Below are 13530 nucleotides of genomic sequence, written 5' to 3' on the forward strand. Positions count from 1 at the left end.
TCGTATTTAATCTAATTTAAATGTCTAATTTGAAATGATAAATACTTGTTCAAATATTTGCATTTGAAAGTCTTGCCAATTGCTCCTCAAACTAGATGGTATTCATAGAATACTTACCATGCGCCGTAAATTTGGAGTGAGCCAACTCTTCTGTTCTTGAACATTTTTTTTTCTTTGATCCAATATGACTGCCAGACCACGTGAGCGATGACATCATAAATTTATATTCTCTCATATAATTGTTGCATGGAGCACGCTGAATACATTTCAAACTGATCAGACTAAGCCTTGTCCCTGTCGAATTATGACGTCATAGTTATGGCACCAATGACGTCATCGTTAACACCACCTATTCCCCATATAGAGTTATTTACAATGAGCCATGTTTCAATTTTCTCCATGTAGCGGTTTTGGAGATATAGAGGTGCAACATTTTTTGGTTTTTCCAAGATGGCGCCTGTACCACATGACCTATGACGTCATGATTATCATTAAAATATTCTGCACGAGTAGGCGCGCGCTCCTGTCGTGAAAATTTAGAGCCCATCAGACCAACAGTTGCTGAGGAAAAAAATTCACAATGATCGGATAAGTGTTGTACCTGTCGAATGATGACGTCATAACGAAGGCACAGATGACATCATCATTAACATATCTTATTCCCAAAGGGGAGTGCTTGACAATGAAACTTTTTCGATTTTTTCCATGATGGCGTGTGTACCACGTGACCTATGACGTTATAATTATCATTTAAAAATTCTGCAGGAGGAGCCGCACATATTCTGAAAATTTCGTGTCCATCGGTCTAACAGTTGCAGAGGAATTTTTGTTTTATTCATACTGATCAGATCAAGCGTTGTACTTGTCGAATTATGACGTCATAATTAAGGCACCGATGACATCACCATCAACATATCTTATTCCCCATGGTGAGTACTGGACAATGAGCCATGTTTCAATTTTTTCCATTGAGTGGTTTGGGAGATGTAGAGGTGTAACGTTTTTCCAAAATGGCGTCCGTACCACGTGACCTATGACATAATTATGAATTAAAAAATTCTACAGGCGGAGGAGCTTCTATGGTAAAATTTCATGTCAATTGGACCAACGGTTGCCGAGAAAAATGAGTTTTTAAAATGCAGACACGTACCCAACTGAATGCTTTACCCCACTTTTCGCTTTGCGAGCACAGGGTAAATATCTGTTGCTTTGTCTCCTACTCGAACGCAGCTCAGATTCCAAAGGCCATTGTTGAAGCTATAAAGGGATCTCCAAAAACTGCATTCCCAGAATGTGCCCCCAAATATTTTCTGGGATGCTCCGACATGCAGCCTCCCTGCTTGCACATGCATGGCAGGAATGACGGTAAATAGTTTCAATCCCGACACTGCATCCCAACCCACAGGTGACCCACATCTAATCAATAATGCCACAACATGGGCCCACATTATTAGTTCAACATTTATTGACCATATTAGTTCTGTGTACATTAAGAAAATATACCATGAATCATGCGTCACCAATAACTATTTAAACATGAAAACCTTCAAATAAAAAATTGCAATAACACATTGTGATTCAAAGTAAAAATAAAATAGATTTGCAAATATAGGAATCGTTTTTGTTAAAATAAAACATTGGACCCATTCCAAGAAAGTTTACATTTTACAGTGCGAAAGTTCCTCTTCAACTGACACAATTATTCCCACATTCTAGTGTGGCAATGGCCAGGCGAAACATGGCCCAAGTCTCTCACGAACCAGCTGGCCAGGCCCAATGTTCTTCTCAGGTTCGGGCAGGAATTTGTAATTTGTTCAGGGTGCCGGCAATAGCTCGCCAACTCTTTGTGAGGGACACCGAGGTATTTAAGGTCCACCAACTAATGCCAGCAGATGGGACGCCCAGGTTAACATCCATCGGAGGGACACAGCACACACATTGATGAATCACCTGCCTGTGAAACACCAGGATGGCAGTTTATAGCTCGGTCGGGATTCAAACCCAGGTTAGACAGCTTAGGCGAGTGTGCATACCCTGAGACTTTGTCAAAATAATCTTACTATAATTCACCAAATGTCTGTCTGTCCGTTCGAAGGTATCGCAAAAACGGCTCAACCGATTGCAACGATATTTTGGGTGGGTATTCCTGTGACCCCTGGGAGTAAAATAGGCTATATTGTTTTTGCAAGTTTTCCAATTTTACAGTTTTTCCAAACACGATGGAATAATATTTACCGATATGAACAACGATGTGGCTTTTATTGAAATTCTACAAATACTGTTTAGATTTTGATGACAATTATGAACCTGCCGCGAATGCGGAAGTGGATAGATGCCGGCAATGCGCGGGTTTGATAATATCCCAATACAACCGTCATTCAATCCAATGTTAAATCGTTAAACGTTAATCGTGTTAATCGTTTTGTCAAAGTATCAATTGATGATTGGAATTGAGTGAATACAATTACGATTTTGAATTCGTAATTGTGTTCACCCAACCGTACGGAACTTCACATCAGGATTTAAATATTTGTTTATGTCACGAATGTTGTTAAAAGTTTATTTTTTATATTAATGTTATTTAATTTGTGATTGGAGTTATGCTGTTCGGAATGAAAAAAGAGATATCGAGTTCAAGTGAATGACGGAATGCCGTGATGGTTTTCTACTTTCTAAATGTGAATTCGCGGATCGCCATATGCAGATTCGCCATTGACTGGGAATGGAACAAACGTACCCGTTTGTTTGCCAACGGGTACGTTTTTCATGGAAGTCCTTCACGAACTTGCTGTCCATGTCTTACGTGCGACTGAAGGTGCTACAGGAATGTTAGTGGGGCGGCTTAGCCCAAATATTCAAAAGAATTGTGCATTTTGTGAAACAAGCACCAAATTTGGCACAAATGTACATTAATATGTTGCGAACATTTTCAGATATTGGGCCACTTGAAATTCCGTAATTTTTTTTTCAAATTTTTTCAAATTTCGTAATTTCAAATTTTTCGGGTGACACCGTCACAATTTCGGTCTTCGAGGCCGGCCGATAGGCAAAGTGTGACCGGAAGGGACGAGGTTCTCCTGACCACGTGGCCCTCGATCTGGGAAGCGAGAGGCGTTCCATTAGTGGACGCGCCCCTCACGCCCGACTTTTGGGCGGCCCCGGCAGGCCGTTTGTTTTGACGTTCCGTGACAGGCCCCGCACCCCCACCTCCGGGCCGACCGGAAGCTTGTGCTGAGTACATCATACCTGAACAACTCAGTGAGGCAGAACACAGCAGTGCACACCAGGGTGACCCCTTCAGTGCATAAACCAATTAACCTGTCCACTGCAGGGCATATAGAAATGAAGTTATTTTCTGCATATAATAATAATATAAGTTCAGTTCTATATAACAATTTCTGTTATCACCACTACCACTACAACTACCACTACTACAAGCTTTGTCTGGAATTTTGTGGACTAACAGACAAACAGACATACAGACAAGCTGGGATCAAAACATTACCTCCTTCCACCATTGAGTGTAGAGGTAAACATCATGGAAATTATATCATGCCCTAGATTTAATTCATGCTTACCCGTGTATTTGCTTCACTGGTTCACAAGGTCTTTTGCATACATGTAATTCAGACTCTCGTCTTCATTGCTGACCACACAATGTTCGCAACATATTAATGTACATTTGTGCCAAATTTGGTGCTTGTATCACAAAATGCACAATTCTTTTGAATATTTGGGCTAAGCCGCCCCACTATATCGGCCGGCCTCGAAGACCGAAATTGTGATGGTGTCACCCGAAAAATTTGAAATTACGAAATTTGAAAAAAATTGAAAAAAAAAATTACGGAATTTCAAGTGGCCCAATATCTGAAAATGTTCGCAACATATTAATGTACATTTGTGCCAAATTTGGTGCTTGTATCACAAAATGCACAACAGGTTTGCTATGCTGCTACACTATGTGGAATTTATTGGTTTCATGCTTTAGCATTCGCCGTTTTTGCATTGTCTGTTTGCTTCTGGCCTCCCTACCGTGCGTAGCACGGGTACCTCACTAGTGTTTAAAATATATTAAAGTTACACAGTGGTGTAGGAAAATTAAAATACAATCCTTTTATTAAAAACATACCAGAGCTCAAACAATACCTAATTACTCCTATTGTGTTTAATGTACTGTATTTAATATTCAATATGGACTGGTAGGCCAAGAGGTACACACACTCGCCTCTAACCTGTCCAGCTAAGGATTGAATCCTGAGCAAGCTATAAACTCACCCTGGTGTTTCATAGGCAGAGTGAGACGTCAATCTTTGTGCCGTCCCTCAGGAGGTTAAGCCGGAGGACCAATCTGCCAGCACTGATGGATCGAGGGGATTGGTAGACGTTAAAGATCCCACGCAGTCTTCCACGAAGAGTAGGCGAGTCATCGATGGCCCCCTGAACATTTGTTTTAACTTGCTACCCAAATCTACTCCAGTTGGATATCAGACCCTGGCCAGCTGGTCCTACAGCTGCCAAAAACCTTTCACAGCTGCACCCACAAGAAGGTGGGAATAACTGGGGACATCATGGAAGATTTGATTTTCAATCCATCGAGTTTGTGCGTATTTGTAATTTTGTGTTGGCTCGTAGAAAGCCAATCAATGTGCTATTGTCATCACCATTATTTGTATGATAACAGGATTACTACATTGAGGAAAAAGTAAACACAAAACAATTTTCACCTTTGTAGGATAACAAGAATGACCGTGCTGTGGTCACAACCTCCGACAAAATCCGGTAACGGGCCAATTGGGAAACGCTCATTTAATGCACTCTTAAAACGATTAACTCAACAACACCTGTCATCCATGTCAGCCTCCACCACAGTTATATCAGAATGAGCCGATTTGTCAAACAGTCACGGATTGTTTAATCCCAACATGAGGCTGTTCAAAAATTACATAACTATTTTTAAGGAGCCACGTACCATGCGTGCTGACAGGGTTTGATTTAACCTCAATTTTTATTCGACATTGATGAGATTTTTCAGGGTACGTCACAATGAGTAACACCCGACCCAAACAAAGCCAATGGAAATCTGACAACAAAACCCACAGTGTATAATCAGCAGAGGCCTACAGCCTACAGGCCTGACGTCTTTGATTCAACAGAAAATCAAGATGGCGGCCATATTATTTCGACTGGGTGCCATGGCCATGGTGGGTGGAATCAAGCAACAAATGTGGGTGGGGTCCCACAACTGTCCAACCAATGGGTGCACATTTCAAAAATCGACGCTCAACAAGAACCAGACAACCACTCTTGTAGTCCTGTCACATGCTACACGTCTCAGGTAAAAACAGTCCCATCTAGCTGCTGGCTTGCATGGACACCTACGTGGCCAAAATGCAGTGCGACATTTTGGCCTGCGGAATAGTTCCCAATTCTGGGGGCCACCTATTTCATACAAGATTTATTCCGTGGAACACAAACTTTGTGGGAACTGACAATCGTTATTAAACCATCCAGGTTGTTCTTTTTTAAACTGTGGAAAAACTACAAACACAGGCCGAGACCATATATTGTCTCTGTACAACCACACAATGTATTCAACAGCTTTTGTTTTCTCACTTAATTTCATTATTTTCCTCTTCCTCTCTTTATCCTTCACCTCTCTTGGTTCAATCCCTCCATCCCCATCTTCACTTGTGCCGTTTCGATATCGTCCATGAGATTACCTGCAGTGATATTGAGGGAAACGTAGGAATGATTGCTAAAACAATGAATGAATTAAGAACATTGGATATTTGATTACAATTCAATCTTCCATTTCTCTTACCTTTTCTGAGTAGATGACTCCGCATCCTTGGCGATGGCATAACACAAATGGCAGAAGAGCTTTTCGGACATGATGTGGACATCAAGCCCACCTAGTTTTGATCCCAGAGGCTGATCACAGCTGGAGCACTGCAAGCAGGACAGACACATATGTTTACATGGATGTCTATGAAAACTTCCAGCTCACACCATGTAATTTGTGGAATTTTGTCTGTCCAAGTACACTCAGGATGTTTCCTTCTCGGTACTGGAGGTCAACAATTGCGATAATTCTCAGTATTCGGTGCATTAGAAAGTTGAACCTGAAGTTGTGCTCGACCGTGCTACAGCCTAACCGGAAAAATGTCACCGCAATGTCTCCAGGAAAACCAGGAATCTCAGCTCAGGCACATGGCTACCAGGTTTCAACCGGGTCCGAGCAGCCATTTAATGATCGACCTATTGGATATTTCAAGCATCTAGTGAATGTAGTTATTGCTTTGATCCTTTTTTTTCTTGGTTTTGGTGGCCACTTTGCTGAGCTGCCTGGCCAAGGCTCGATTCTCGATCGGACAATCACCTGTCGGATTGGTGTTTTGCAGTCAGGGTGTTGTATCACAACGTGTGCTGTACCTCGGATGGACGTTCAACCGGCTGTGTCCCGTCTGCGAGCATTAGCTGGGCGACATTAAAGATCCCACAGTAAATTTTGCAGAGTGGGTGAGTCATCATCTAAATTCTGAACCAATTCCAAATCAATGCCAATCGTCAGGCCTGACCAGCCCGTTCGTGAAAAGACTAGGGACAAAATTCCTCCTGTGGCCAACCCGAGGAGAGGGTGTGATTAATTGTGGCCTATATCAAAGTAGTAGGCGTAAAAAGGATTCTGGAAATTTTTTTTTGCCTATCTTCCTCTTTCATAAAGCCAAATTAACGCCAGTGGGGTTGACTCAGCCTATCATCCTTCCGAGGTCGGCTAATTGAGTACGAGTTCACTGGTAATTCCCTGCTTGTCGTAAAAGGCGACAAACAGGGTTGGCGGCAGGAAGGGCATCCGGCCGTAAAACATTGCTTCAAAAAGGGGACCAAAAAACAACAACAACCACGGTCCCCGAAAAAGGCCAACCCCCGCTTTGCGGGGAAAATGGCCTCTAAAGGTTTTTTTTTTCTTTCTTTTTTCCCCCTCTTTCATAAAGCCTGGTGTTGGCTCAGTAGTTAGGGTGCAGGATTGGGATCCTAGGATCCTGGTGACTCTCGGAAACCCCACATTTGCTATTCTCTATATCCCCATTGGTCTCCTCTTTTCTGGCCTGAATTCCCTGTATGAGGCCAGTGTGTGCGCGCAAGATTAGAGTTGGTAGCAGCTAGACCAGTCTGTGTGTATAGGTAACCGGTACTGACGTGCGTGTCCTCTCGGTCTCCTCTCCTCAAACGAACTGAAATTTGAAGTTGTCCGAGGCTCAGACAATCCTCAAAAGAGCCCTCGAAACAAAACTTTGAGAACAAGAAACCTTCACAAACTTGTCCATGAATCATGATCCCTTTCTATAATGGAGGTGGATACTTCGAGACCTGGGTACTCCATTCGACCTTCTGAAGCCCACATATGGAGTCAACAAGCAACGACACACACACACGGTTAATTAACAAGCAACAAGCAACGACACACACTCAGACACACAGTTAATTAACTTCCACTGGTAACCTGTTATCATTAGCAGTTATCAGCAATTGAAGGATCAATACTGATCGAATGTGCCCTTATGAGTCCACCTATAAATTTGGCCAAGCACCACCACCTGAAGTCAAGCCCAGCATGGACGGGCAGATTACCTCTCCTTACAAGGTCATTCGTGAGCCAACCTGGTATTTATGGACCATCTATTAGCAGCATGGCAATTCCAATGGGAATATGTCGGTTTTTCGATGCTTTGAAGTTACATCCTTAATACCAACGCATTTACTGGAGTGGTGTTTGAACTGACTAACCGTGGAACGGCAGTCTCATGACCTTACCACTAAACTACGACACACAAAGCGGAAGCTTGCCTCTACCGGAACTTTGAACAGGGTTTCCAAATCTAAAATGCCCAATCTGTTCCTTGTGAAATTTTACATTTTCATCACATGATTGGTTGGCAATTAAAACAGTTAATGAGCGCCATCATATACACATATATCTTAGTTGGGTTGACTGCAGCTAGATGTCGCTGTTGAGAGTTGTGTGTTCCTTCTTCCGTGTTCCCGTCCCACTTGGTAGGGTGTTTTGCTGCTCCCGAATAAACTTGGACTGTGTGTTACCAAACTACTTTACATTGGTGTTCCCTGTTGACAGGGGTCAAGTTGGTATGTGAGCAATGTGATGAATAAAAAATTTCACATACTCTTTAGATAATCTAAGTTATCGCAATAAATGATGAATGATGGCAAATTAAGAGCATGAATGAGTGTTCCCAAAAATGCCGGAATTGTGACTACTTTCGGCCATCTAGTTATTATGTATGCAAGAATTCGTAATTTCAAGTCCTCTCGTCCCCATTACTTATCTCTACCAAATACTCAAACCTCTTTCTATTCTGCCCCATTCAATATTTATTCTCAAATGACCACACCACTCACATCTACATCATTAATGCATGCATATATCATAGTCAGCCCCCCACCCCCACAACAAAGAAAGAAATGTTCATGCATCATTAAAACTCAGACAATATGTAATTTGTTCTTTTTCATGCTGTTTATCACCAGTTTAATACCTTTGGTGGTGGAAAAGATTGGGAAGCATGCCCTTCCATGTTATCGGACCACCACTTAAAAACACGCGTTGGCCAGAAAATATTTGTGACTTCGTATTGCTTAAAATAATAAATGAAACCACTTGACCACAATATTATATTAATTATATTATATTAAATTAATTATATTAAATTAATTCTATTAAATTAATTATATTAAATTAATTACATTAATTTAATTATATTAAATTAATTCTATTAAATTAATTATATTAAATTCATTATATTATATTAATTATATATATATTATATTATATATATTATATTAATTATATATATTATATCTTATATTAATTATATATATTATATCTTATATTAATTATATATATTATATCTTATATCAATTATATATATTATATATTATATATATTATATCTTATATTAATTATATATTATATATATATATATATATATATATATATATACATATATATATATATATATATATATATATATATATATATATATATTTTTTTTTTGTATACTGAATCGAGGCTCGTGAAAGAGCTAACATTTATTTCACAAACAAATCAACCAGACAAACAAAATATACAAAAAGAGGGAGCGGAAGACAAGATGGGGAGAGAAGGGGAAGCACACAACCACAACATTTGAGAGCAGGGAGAAGTGTGGGAGGGAGAGGGCTTGGGGGCAGGAGGCATGGGAAGGGGAGGGGGGGGGGGGGCTATCTTATATTATATCTTATATTAATTATATTATATTAATTATTATCTCTACATATATATATATATATATATATATATATATATATATATATATATATATATATATATATATATATGTTGCGGATATGAGGATTGCATTTTTTTGATTGTGTGTATTGTAGTGGTAAATTGTTGTGTAACATTGGTTGGATATGGCCCTTCCTGCCTCCAGAGTTGTGTAAAGGTAAAAAGGGCGTCTCGGTAGTTAATTCCATGAAACACCACATTGAAGGACACGATAAAACCCTTGTTCAGTAGCTTATATCTTATTATGTGTTTTAGGGTAAGGCCTTGTCTTCCATTAAAATAATACTCCATTGCACCGAATCAATTAAGAATAGCTCCCCTTCAATAATTCCATTTCCCAGCCAAACTCTCCATCTGTGGGTAAAGCAGTTCACAAGCGTGGGGTGCACGCCCTCTCATTTCGCTGCGATAGTGAATATGTGCTCTGTGCTCTGTTTGAACAGGAGGGGCGGGGTCGCCAGGGAGAGGCAAGCCCAGGGCGCGCCATGAATGGTGGGGCTGTGCAGCCCCATGCCCAAATAAGGAAACAAGCCCGTGGCTCGCCACGAGGGGCGTGCTGTCGGTGCCATGCCCAAATAAGGAGACAAGCCCGTGGGATTACCATACAAGGTCACGAAACAGAGCACGGGGGGGGGGGAGGGCGGTACCGAAACCGAGGAGGGCGTGTCACACCCGCGCTGAAGGTATGGGAGAAGGGTGCGACGATCGCTGGGACAAGCTACACGAGAGATACGGCAGAGGAGTGCAGCCACGTGAAGCCCTGACGGTGTGCGCTGTAAATCCGAATACAAGGAGCTGCCGGCTCCTCGCTTCCCGCCCTGAGTGGACCTGCTCGCTGTGCCTTGTGATCCCGCCTGCTCATCCCTCCAAGTCCAAACGATTCCTGCCCTTACATCCATTTGCGTACGTGAGTTTGTTTTGTTTGTTCTGTCCTGGGTAGGTAATTAAGTCAGTATAAGCTAGTAATTTGCACTGTGTTACCTGCTTTTTCATGTCCGCTGTAAATACCCATGACTGCTCTTTTTGCTTATGTGTGTGTAAATAATAATAAACCCCGTTACTCTGCTGTACGTCTTCTTCTTCCTCTTTGCATTCGTCATCTTAGTCTTTTCCACATTGAATATCTGTGGCGCGATACGGCCAACGTTTGGGTGAATCGGGTTTAGTCGGGGAACAACTGTTCGGCCGCGGTACCTCCGCTCGGTAAAAATAACATCTAATCCGCGGACCGTGACAATTGGTGTCAGAAGTGTCGGATCGGACCCGAAGCGCGCTTAACGCGCTCAAAATTACGAGCTGCTGGAAATTTGTGTTGTTTTAAAGCAAAACCCGAATTTTGAAATCGCGCCATGGCTGGTCAAGGTGACGGGATGTCGGTGGGAGAGATAGACGGGGGAGAATGGACCCAGGACCTCGGGGTAATGTATGTGGAGGAAAGAGAGGAGGAGAACATTGGCAATGTGGTTGACGAGGTTTCAGGCGCGCAAAATGGCGCTCTCGCGCACGAGGTTACGGGCGCGCAAAATGGCACCTCGCACATGGCTACGGCGACCGCGCCCATGACCGTAGCAGCGGCCGCAGCACCAATGAACTGGGGCCTATTCATGCAGCAGATGCAGGCCTTCATGGTCAAGGCGGATGAGGAGAGGAAAGAGAACAGGGGGATGAGAAACCAAATTGTAGGAATGGGAAACCAAATGGAAGGGATGGAAAGCAGAATGAGGGACGAAGCGAGGGCTGATAGTGAGCGATTGGGGGGCGAAATGTGGGGCAAAATGGGAGAAATGGGGGAACGGCTAGAAGCTAAATTTGAGGGGTTAGACAACGGAATAAAAGAGGTAAAGAATGGGTTAACGGGGGTGGAAAATAGAATGGCTGCCCAGGAGAATCAGTTAGAGGGGGTGAAAAATGGGTTAAGGGGGTTAGAAGATAGGATGGAAGACAAATTGCGGGCAATAGGGGAGCAATCCGCCCGAGAAATTAAACAAATGGGAGAGCAGATAGAGGAGGTAAAAATCGGGGTAGAAACCAAATTGGATGCTCAGAGGGATGAATTGGGACAGATGAGACCAGCATCTACAAAAGAGAGGGAGGAGATACGACGAGGTGTAAGTGAGGAGGTCTCGGGGGTACGCGAGGAGGTAAAGCGAGGTGAAAAGCGTATAGAGAAAGAGGTGAGGAATAATACGGTTAGGTTACGGGGGGAATAGAGGGTCTGACGAGGGGAGTAGAACAGCTGACAGTGGGACAAAAGGAACTAGTGGACCAAGTGGAAAATAACACTGCAATAATCGGGGGGTTAAAAGCGACACAAAAAGACATTAAGAACGAATTAATAGCGACACAGAAGGAATGTCAGATGGTACATGAGGGGTTGATGAAGAAGTTGGAAGAGGTGACAGAAGTAATGGAGACGAAGGACCGAGAGGTGAGGACGCACATAGAAACGGTTAAAGTGGCGTTAGAGGAAGAGATAGAGGGGGCGCACAGGGAGATGAAGGAGGTAAAGGAAAAATTAGAGGAGGTGGAAGAAGGGGTGAGTGAAATTAAGAAGAGACGGAGGGAAACTAAAAAGGAGATAAGGGAGGAAGTGATGGAGTATGTGCAAGGTCTGTGTTCAAATCATGATGATGTGCTCACTAACCAAATAAAGAGTTTGCAGGTGGTGAAGGAGGTGCGGAGACGAGGTGCCAAGGTGAGTGGCGATATACGAGGAAATGTATATGATGTGAGGGGAGCTTCAGTCGGCTTGGGGGTTGCTTTGGACCCGGGTGTTCGTGAGAGGCCGTTGGTGAAGTGTGCGACAGGTACGGTATGCGAAAGAGGAGGTGTGCGAGAATGTCCGACTCTGGGGTGTGTGAGGAAAAAGTGCGCGCCGAGGAGTGAGGGTGCTGTCAAGAGTGAGTCGGTCGTAGCGCGTGTGCGAGGGAGCACATGGAAGCGCGTAGTGAGGAGTGTTACAGAGGATGTAACGGAAGCATGCACGCCTGTGGTGAGTGTTACGGAGGAAGTAACGAGAGAGGGTGCGCAAGAGGATGCGCGAGAAAGGTGTGTAACGGACGGGTGCATGAGGAAAGAGTGCGCTGTCGAGAGTAAGGGTGAGTGCGCTGTCAAGAGTGGTGGTAAAAGTAGTGAGAGTGACACGGAGCGTGAGTTGGTTGTGGCAGGTGAGAGAGGATGTACACCTGGAATGGAAGGAAGCACACCTGGAATGGCAGAGCGTGTATGGGATTGCACGCTGGAATTAGTAGTGAGGCACGTGGTTGGGTGTGCGAGTGAGAGCACACCTGTGATTGTCACAGAGGAGGTGACCGAGGAGGGGGCGCGAAGAGGTGTGTTGGTGAGGTGTGCGAACGACGAGTGTGTGCAAAGGTGTGAGGTGGTCAGGTGTGTGACCAAGTCTGTGAGCGGAATGAGTGTACCTGGGTGTGTAAGAGAAGGTGCAATGACGAGGAGCATGGGAACAGCTGGATGTATGAGCAAGGAACGGTATGCGGGGTGTACGGGCGGCGTTGGAACACCGAGCTCGGTGAGGGTGAAAGGGGTAGCGTATGCGTGTAAGCATGCAGGTGAGGCATCGACGGTAACCGTGTTAGCGGTTAGAACGACATTTAGCCGAATCGGGCCCTTGGTGCGCGTCGGGCAGCTTCCCGTGCCGCGAGGACCAGCAGGGATCCGAACCACGGCGGGCTCGAAAGGACCGCCGTACGTGATCCATGCTGGGCCGCACTTGGAACGGCCGCGTCCGTGCTCCGCTAGGCGGAACGGGCAGCCCGATAAGAAGGGTCGTCATGGCGACCCCTTTTTGTTGAGGCGTTCCGGCAGGTCGAGATCGGGACATTGGATGGCTCCGTGCCGAGATGGTGCGTGGGCTCTCGGCCCGGGTAAACCTCCTTCCCTGCACCGAATGTCGGACGCATCCAGCCGCCGGCACCAAAGAACCCGCATTCATTGCTCGGCTGTGCGAAGCCGAGCTTTAGAAGGGAATTGGCGCACCGAGAGGATCTAGTAAGTAGACGGGTGATGAGGTTAGTGTTTTGGACCCAAAATTAGAAAAAGGCAAAATTTGATGATTGGCAAAGGATTGGCAGTAATGATTGGCAGAGGATTGGTAGAGTGATTGGCAAATTTTTGATTGGTTGAAATTTGGTGTGCGAAATTGGTAGTGGAACGCCCCCCATGTG

At 43.9% G+C, this 13530-nt stretch overlaps 1 protein-coding gene across 1 annotated transcript in view; it reads right to left on the reverse strand.

Moving 5' to 3' along the window:
* Positions 1 to 4098: 4098 nt before the first annotated feature.
* LOC137439492 (uncharacterized) overlaps positions 4099 to 13530 on the reverse strand; it is an 82136-nt gene continuing 72704 nt past the window's right edge. The window contains exons 15-16 of the mRNA XM_068135273.2: positions 5822 to 5949; positions 4099 to 5720 (exon numbers count right to left, since the gene is read on the reverse strand). Of these exons, the coding sequence (XP_067991374.2) occupies positions 5717 to 5720; positions 5822 to 5949 (132 nt within the window). The 3' untranslated portion in view covers positions 4099 to 5716. The remainder of the gene's footprint in view (positions 5721 to 5821; positions 5950 to 13530) is intronic.

Source organism: Myxine glutinosa, chromosome 14 (assembly GCF_964187855.1).
Source record: "Myxine glutinosa chromosome 14, kmMyxGlut1.1, whole genome shotgun sequence".
Taxonomy (NCBI): Eukaryota; Metazoa; Chordata; class Myxini; order Myxiniformes; family Myxinidae; genus Myxine; species Myxine glutinosa.